This window comes from Solea senegalensis, linkage group LG12, assembly GCF_019176455.1.
Source record: "Solea senegalensis isolate Sse05_10M linkage group LG12, IFAPA_SoseM_1, whole genome shotgun sequence".
Lineage (NCBI taxonomy): Eukaryota > Metazoa > Chordata > Actinopteri > Pleuronectiformes > Soleidae > Solea > Solea senegalensis.
In genome coordinates this window covers 199,136-208,270 of record NC_058032.1, presented here as the reverse complement: position 1 = coordinate 208,270, position 9,135 = coordinate 199,136, and the positions used below count along the sequence as shown (strand labels likewise).

Sequence of the window (9,135 nt, the reverse complement as noted above, 5' to 3'; positions counted from 1 at the left end):
ATATATAATTATTAGTATAAATAATTTCTTTCATACATTTTATTATATATTTTATGTTTATCATATTATTTTATCATTCCATGACAGTTGTGTGTCTCTGTTTCTGTCTATTGGACATTCTTTGATCACAGATGGTGCTAAGCTTCACTTTTAGCCTGCTACAGACCAGGTTTCCCCGGCAGCATAAGTTACCATGGTTACTTGGCTGGCATTCACATTAGCCACCTTGGTGGAACAGGGTTGAGGCTCAGATTGATGGAACGAAAACCTGAGCCACAGTTATGGCTTAGCCATGGTTGAGGCTTAGCCAGTCATAGTTTCCATGGTTACTGAGTTGGGGCTAATCTCAGCCTCGTTGATGGAACCAAACTCTCACTCATATTAGCCAGACTTGGCCATTTAAGCTTGGCTTTGCCTTTAGCCTGCTTGATGGAATACCCCCCTGTACTTCTGGTTGTTTGTTGTTTTTAGCGCAGCTGGAGTTCAAGCCTTGTCCTTCATATGAGACGCAGCGTCCATTCAGATGACAGGAGTGGACAAGGACCCGCTGACCCGGGGTCAGAGGTCAGAGGCGTGTCTACAGGCAGATGTTGATGTGTTTGGCGAGCTCTCGGTCCAGGTCGTGGATCAGAGCGTCAAAGTCCTTCAGGCTCAGTCGACAGTTAAACGGAGCGTCAAAGTCCAGGAAGTCGTCCACGTACAGAGCTCCGCCTCCTCCTGGTGGCCACGTCTCCTTCTTCTGCTCCTCCTCTTCATCATCGCTGTCTGAAAAGACAACAGGAAGTCGTGAAAACAGACATCCTCAGAGTGGCTGCAGTTACCACGGCGACAGTGTTTACCTGCGTCACTCTCACTTCCTGCCACCTCGTCGTAGTCCGCCTCCTGTCCTGACAAAAGGTCACGGCCACACACGCTCCAGTCGCCAGCGTACCGATTGATTGGCGGTGGACTGTCCAGCCTGGCAAGCCCGCCCCGCCCTCGCCGCGACACCACTGGCTCCCCCAGTTGGTTCTGTGGCAGCATCAACTGCAGTGGCTGCAGCAGGGGATTGTGGGTAAAGGTGGGGGAGGGAGGAAGGGAGGAGTCTTCATCCGGCACGTGACGTGTCGGCACTGAGGAAGAGAGAGAACAAAGGTTTCCATGGCAACGGCAGTGTTTTAAAGTGGGTGTGGCCATGACGACTCACCTGGCCACTGCTGCAGCAGGAAGTGCAGCGCCTCGATGTGTCGTTTAAAATCCACCGCGCTCGCCATCTCCTCGCCTTTCCCTCCTCCCCTTCCTCCCCTCACTCCTCCCCCTCTTCGCCACGCCTCCTGCGTGGGCGTGAGCAGCACTGGGCCGAAGCAGACAGCAAGGTTCTGGTGCGTCATGCGGTTAAAGGAGCTGAAGGAGGCGACCAGACTCAGGTGGTCCAGTAAGAGCGTCAGCGTTGCCTGCACACAGGAAGTCAGCGCTGTGACATCATCACATCATCACATGACCAAGCACCAGAGAGACGCAGTAATAGATTACCCTCTCTGGCGGTGGCAGACAGGTGAGCAGCTCCATCGTCCTCTGAGGGTCAGAGGTCACAGGGGGTGGAGTCATGGCCTCTCTGACAACCTGGTACAACGTGGTGGTGATGAGCGGAGATGGCAGCTCGCGCAGGTAATCCTTAAGAATACCTAAGGACACAGATTCCGCCCCTTTAATCACATCCATCACAGCTGATCAGTGAGGGTTCGTGATGACTCACCTGTGATGACGTTGATGTCGGGGTAAAGGTCATCGCTGAGACATACGGCGCCACTGTTCCTCTCAAAGCAGTCTCTCAACTCCTTCTTCACCGCCGCAGATCCACACAGTCTGTACACACCCACCACCTGAGAGACAGTCAGACAGTCAGACAGACAGACAGACGGTCAGACAGTCTCTACACGCCCACCACCTGAGAGTCAGGCAGTCGGACAGACAGATGGTCAGACAGTCTGTACACCACCACCTGAGAGTTAGGCAGTCAGACAGACAGACAGACAGACAGTCAAACGGTCAGACAGACAGACACGCCCACCACCTGAGAGACAGTTAGACAGACGGTCAGACAGTCTGTACACGCCACCACCTGAGAGTCAGGCAGTCAGTCAGACAGACAGAGAGACAGACAGTCAGACAGACAGAGAGACAGACAGTCTGTACAACGCCACCACCTGAGAGACAGGTCAGACAGACAGACAGATGGTCAGACAGACAGTCAGACAGAAAGACAGACGGGGTCAAACAGTCTGTACACACCCACCACCTGAGAGTAAGGCAGTCAGTCAGACAGACAGACAGGTGGTCAGACAGGCAGACGGTCAGACAGTCTGTACACGCACACCATCTGAGAGTCAGGCAGTCAGACAGACAGGCGGTCAGACAGACAGTCAGACGGAAAGACAGGCGGTCAGACAGTCTGTACACGCCCACCACCTGAGAGACAGGCAGTCAGACAGACAGGCGGTCAGACAGACAGTCAGACGGAAAAACAGACGGTCAAACAGTCTGTACACAACCACCATGTGGTGGTTGTGCCTGAGAGTCAGACAGACAGTCAGACAGACAGGCGGCCAAAATACAGACACTCAGACAGTCTGTACACACCCACCATCTGAGAGTCAGGCAGTCAGACAGACAGACAGACAGTCAGACAGGCAGTCAGGCAGACAGAAGGTCAGACAGTCTGTACACGCCAACAACCTGAGAGTCAGGCAGTCAGACAGACAAACAGACAGACAGATAGTCAGACAGTCACACAGCCAGACAGACAGTCAGTCAGACAGACAGACAGACAGACAGGCAGGCAGGCAGGCAGTCAGACAGACAGACAGGCAGTCAGACTGACAGACAGTCAGACAGAAAGACAGACAGTCAGACAGACAGACGGTCAGACTGTACACCACCTGAGAGACAGACAGTCAGGCAGTCAGACAGACAGACGGTCAGACTGTACACGCTCACCACCTGAGAGACAGACAGACAGACAGTCAGACAGACAGACACCTTGAGTCCTCTCAGTTCGATCTCTGCCACACTCTTCTGGATGAGCAGAGGTACAGGAGCTGCAGAACCTTCTTTCTCCACCAGGTGGTGCAGTTCCACCCCGAACACATTAGCAGGAGCTGAGGAGTCGCTGAGGGACTGTGGACACAAGAGTCACATGACATCAGATCATGTGACTCCTTTATCATCAGGCGCATAGTTAGTATCATTAGCATAGTTAGCTGGAGTGCTGTGTACCTGAGTGTCCCACTTCTCCTGAAGACACAGTTTGAGGTAGAGAAGACCTCGAGGTTCCAGCTTCACACACAACTGCTGACTACGAGAGCCTGACACACACACACACACACACACACACACACACACACAGACAGACACAGACACAGACACAGACACACTCACACACACACAGACAGACAGACATACAGACCCACACACAGACAGACAGACAGACAGACAGACAGACAGACAGACACACACTCACATACAGACAGACACAGACACACACACACACACACACAGACAGACAGACATACAGACCCACACACACACACACAGACAGACACAGACACAGACACAGACACAGACACACCTCACACACACACAGACAGACAGACATACAGACCCACACACAGACAGACAGACAGACAGACAGACACACACTCACATACAGACAGACACAGACACACTCACACACACACAGACAGACAGACATACAGACCCACACAGACAGACAGACAGACAGACAGACAGACAGACAGACACACACACTCACACAGACAGACAGACACACTCACACACACACACAGACAGACAGACAGACAGACAGACACAGACACACACTCACATACAGACAGACAGACAGACAGACAGACAGACACAGACACACACCACATACAGACAGACACAGACACACACACACACACACAGACAGACACACACATACAGACAGACACAGACACACCACACAGACAGACAGACATACAGACCCACACACAGACAGACAGACAGACAGACAGACACACACTCACATACAGACAGACACAGACACACTCACACACACACAGACAGACAGACAGACAGACACAGACACACACTCACATACAGACAGACAGACAGACAGACAGACACAGACACACACTCACATACAGACAGACACAGACACACACACACACACACTCACACACAGACAGACAGACATACAGACCCACACACACAGACAGACAGACAGACAGACAGACAGACACACACACATACAGACAGACACAGACACACCCCACACACACACACAGACAGACAGACAGACAGACAGACAGACAGACAGACAGACACAGACACACATGTTATTATTATAAACATAAACACGTGATAATCAGTGTTTGAGTGAAATGAACCTTTAAACAGAGGAGGGACGCTGACTCCGCCCAGACAACACACTCTGTTCCTGGTTGGACCACCTGACCTCTGACATCCTGGTTGAGACCCGCCCATAGCCTGTGGATTGGCTGAAACACACACAGTGATGTCACACAGGAGACAGCAGGTGGCGCCGCAGCAGAGAGGTCAGAGGTTACTCACCTGGTGTGAGGACGACCACGCGCAGCTGCTGCGCTCTCTCCAACTCCAGGTGGAAGGTGTGGTTTAATGAGAGGGTGGAGCTTCTCAGGTTGAGGAGGGCAGTCCTCGCTCGTGTCACTCCGTCGATCTGGATGGCAAGGAAGACATCTTTACTGTCCTCTGACCTGAAGACATGAGGACAAACCATTTGGATTTATTTTGTAAATAGAAAGTTCAGGAAACACAGGTAATCACATGACTGAAATGCCCCACCCACGTCCGCATTACTTTGTGCTGAAAAATCAAGAGGAATAATTATGTGACTAATGAGGAAACAACGTTCTGCCCCCTAGTGACAGACCATAATATTAGACTGACCTTATTTACATTAGTTTGAGTCTCTGTCGCCACCTAGTGTTTCTCTCTGTTTACCTGCAGCTCTTCATCTCCTCGAGGCCGAGCAGGTGAACGGTGAGTAAACCCGTCGTCCTCTGGCTGCACCGCGGTGGATCAGAGCCCAGGTACAACCTGAACGAGCTCGGGTCGCAGCTCGTCTCCTGCAGGGTTGAGGGCAGAGGACTTTGTTGCCGTGGTAGCAGCTCAGGAGAGTCTCCGTCGCTCAGGTGACCTGAAAGGTAACGGGACGTTTTACATGCTAACATGGCTAAAAGCTAATGTGACCAAAAGCTAACACAGTGAAAAGCTAGCCTTGTGAAAGCTAACGTGACAAAAAGCTAACGTGGTGAAAAGCTAATGTGACCAAAAGCGGAGCCTCTCTTTGTATTTAAAGTTAAACTTAAAACTTTCCTTTTTGATAAAGCTTATAGTTAGAGCTGGTTCAGGGAAACCTGGACCAGCTCTTAGTTATGCTGCTATAGAACTAAACTGCTGGTGGATTTTCCTGTGATACACGCACATTCACTCTCTCACACTCAGCATTTGATTATGACTTTTTATATGTCATTAACCTTGTCTCTTTCTCTCCCTAGTTTGTGTCTTTCCTTCCTTCCCTCTCTCTCTCTGTATCCTCATCATGCAGGTTGCAGGATCCAGATCCAGTTTCCGAGGCTACGCTCATCGTCACCATTATTATTATTTTGTAATTTAAAAGTCGATATCAGTAACTGTATAAACTTGTAACTTGATACAGTTGTTGTGTATCTGCTCCTGGTCTCTCTCTCTCTCTTCTGTCTCTACCTCATCTCCCTCTTGTCCTTTCTCTCCCCCACCTCTCCACTGTCCCCCATTTTTCCTTTCACCCCAACCGGTCGAGGCAGATGACCGCACATCTCTGAGTCTGGTTCTGTCAGAGATTTCTTCTTCTGTTAAGAGGGAGTTTTTTCTCTCCACTGATGCCTAGTGTTTGCTCATTGTGTGAACTGTTGTGTTTCTCTGCTCTCCTTGATGTTGTCTATGTACAGACCTGAGATCATGTATGTTAGGATTTGGTGCTATACAAATAACATTGAATTGAATTGAATTGAATTGAATTGAATTGAATTGAATTGAATTGAATTGAATTGAATTGAATTGAATAGTAGTGAAAAGCTAGTGTGGTGAAAGCTAACGTGACAAAAAGCTAACGTGGCTAATGGCAACGAGCTTACCTCCTTTGACCACTGAACGTCCTCTGCACGATCGCCGCAGGGGTCGGGCGGGAGGGGCGGAGCTATCCAGGTGATATCTGCTGATCACGTTCTGGTTGGCTGATGATGACGTCACATTGTCGCCGCCCCCCTTCTCGTCATTTTTATGGCGATGAGTGCGAGACGAGCGGAGGCTGAGTTTGCGTCGCAGCTCTGGGAGTTTCTTCATCTTCATCGACAGTTTCCTCACAGTACCGGGGGAACGCAGCCTGTCAATCATACTGCCCGACACGCCCCCTTTCTTTTCGGGGGCTGGACTTGAGTCTGAGGGCGGGGCCTCTGATGGAGACAGAGACTGATTAACATGACAGCTGGAGAGTTTGTGCAGAGGGAAGAGTCAGGACATCTTACCTGTGATGTCATCAACATGGTGTCTGACACTGGCATCAGCTCCCTCTGGTGGGGACTCGCACCGCTGCACCTCTGCTCTGACCCAGAGTTCTTCTCTGGACTCTGCAGGCCCCTCCCAGTTTGTTGCTCTGCCCTCGTCTGTTACCTCCCTCCTCCTCCACACCTCCTCCTGCCTTTGTTGCACTGCAGTGGCGGAGGAGGCGGGGCTGGAGGTGGGGCCGGTGTCCTCCTCCTCGGGGATGGGGTTGTACCAGATGTTGCCTCCGTTGTTTTGAGGACAAACGTCCACTGAAGCCTGGGACTTTCCTGACGACAGCACCCAGGCCCGGCTGCTGCGCTCCAGGCTCTGCAGGTACGAGCGCTGCCCCGAGCGCTTAGTCCCGCCTACCACGTCAGTGGAGCCCCCTGCTGGTGAGGAGGCTTCCTGCTGCACCGTGGTCAAAGCAGGAGGACACGTGTTCGTCACGTCCCTCGTTAAACAGGTGAACGTCCGATCGCCGCTTGCATCCACCTGGAGGCCAAAGAGGAGGAGGAGTCAGAACCAAAGGGATGGGCCTATTTATCACATGACAACAAATCAAAGATGATGAAGAATAATCTACCTGATCCTGCTCTGGGCTCTGGCTCCACTTCTTTCCAAGTGCATCATGGGATGTCCCTGATGGGCGGTCAAAGGGTCTGGTGGTGAAGGGAAGGGAAGTGGGCGGAGCTATGGAGCCCTGCTTCGCCCACTGCTGTTTCTTAGCAACGGTGATGTGGTTGTGTGGCGGTGAGGGAGGGGCGAGCGACGACGTCATCGAGGATGAAGAGGGTGGAGATGAAGGCGGGACATCTACACACACACACACACACTGTCAGACACAGATGTTCACTCTCTCACACCAAACCCCTCACAGCTGCTGGTCCTCTGCTGCCTCGTGTGGTCACTTTGTGTCACTGAGTTAAGTCTAAATGAAAGATTTCAAATGCTGCATTCACTAAAATCAGACATTAGAACTTAGTGTGTGTGTGTGTGTGTGTGTGTGAGATAAAGACATGATCATGACACAGTAACATTCAGCAGCGACTTTAAAAACCCTGAACTGTCCCTTTAAGCACACACACACAGTCTGAGCCGCTGCTGTGAAACTAAAACAACCTGGCAGGAAGTGATCGTCTCCAGAGGTCAGCCTCCACTTCCTGTCACGTGACCCGGGCCACAGAGGACCTGGTAGAGACTGTGTGTGTGCAGATGTTGTCAATGACGTCTCTGTGTTTAAATCTAAACACACTGCTGTCTATTCACTATTCATTAGCCTTAAACACACACACACACACACACACACACACACACACACGGACACACACAGACAAGGCGACCTTTGACAAACTAACGTGTGCAGAGTCACATGACCACCTACATAAATGTTGTTTATTACAACATCATTTATACACACACGTATGTGACTGCTCTTTGCTGCTGTTGCCATGGTAACCACACCTAAAGTCACATGTCACACGTACCATCTTCTCTCAGTACAACTTCCTGTGAGGCCTCAGATAAACAGGAAATGGCTACACACACACACACACACACACACATCTAATGACAGGAAGTAGAACATTAAACCAGAGTCGTTATCAACAACAACAGTGACGACCAATCACAGAGCAAGAGGTGTGGCCACACGCAGGTCACACGACCTCGAGACACTCGTGTCCAGAGTCTGAGGGACACAGCATTACCATGGCGATCACAGGTCACAGTGACATCATGTCTCTCATGAGCTGGGGTTAAAATCGCCATAGAAACGATGTGATGTCATCCAGGTGAGGTCAGAGGTTAGAGGTCAGACAGCAGCAACAAAGACAAGTGAGGACACGACAAGGAGACAAAGTCTCTGTGTCCATGTCCCGTTTCTGTCTGTCGACTCTGTCTCTCAGTTTGCCTCCAGCATCATCATCATTATCACTGTCATGTCTCACAAGGACAAATAAAGTTAGTTTGAAGTGTCTCCATCAGCTGATCAGAGCATGTGTTTGATCAGGAGCTGGAGACACCATCACAGTGTCCTCAGTGTCCTCACCGCTCAGTTTAGGATCCGTCTTCCTGCGAGATCGAAGTCTGGAGAAAGTTCTCTTCAGCAGAGGCTCCGCCATTGTCCTCCTCCTCCTCCTCCTCCTCCTGGTCCTTGTCCTCTTCGTCCTCCTGTGCAGGGGACGGACGTGTCCTCAGGCGTCACTGCTCCTTGTCCCTCATGTCTCCTGCTGTTCGTCCGTCTCTCTGACTCTGAGCTGCAGAACAGGAAATAAATTCCACACATTCTTTCCCAAACTCCCCCTCCTCCCCCAGCTCCTCCCCCTCCCACTCTCCTCCCTCCACAGGGAGAATGGGGCATTGTGGGTAATGTAGTCTGTCGCTCAACAAACTCAAGGGACAAACTTTAGCATCGTTAACGATGAACTGATGATGATGAGTGATCGTTTTCAATGACTGATCCATTTAGTTAATGGTTAACTCGTGGTTAACTCGTGGTTAACTCATGGGTTAACTAGTAACTTCAGTTGCAGGAAAGTTTCTGATGAT

General features: G+C 50.8%; 1 protein-coding gene across 1 annotated transcript; it reads right to left on the bottom strand.

Annotated features, from left to right (window-relative positions):
• Positions 1–419: 419 nt before the first annotated feature.
• Positions 420–8,864, bottom strand: LOC122777977 (rho GTPase-activating protein SYDE1). The gene is made up of 14 exons (XM_044039460.1): positions 8,636–8,864; positions 7,172–7,401; positions 6,570–7,080; positions 6,180–6,497; positions 5,005–5,200; positions 4,594–4,757; positions 4,410–4,520; positions 3,256–3,344; positions 3,019–3,156; positions 1,736–1,862; positions 1,513–1,664; positions 1,187–1,433; positions 840–1,112; positions 420–765 (listed from the first exon to the last, which is right to left on the bottom strand). The coding sequence occupies exons 1-14, from the start codon at positions 8,706–8,708 to the stop codon at positions 578–580; spliced, it is 2,817 nt and encodes a 938-aa protein (XP_043895395.1). The 5' UTR covers positions 8,709–8,864; the 3' UTR covers positions 420–577.
• Between the last annotated feature and the right edge of the window lie 271 nt (positions 8,865–9,135).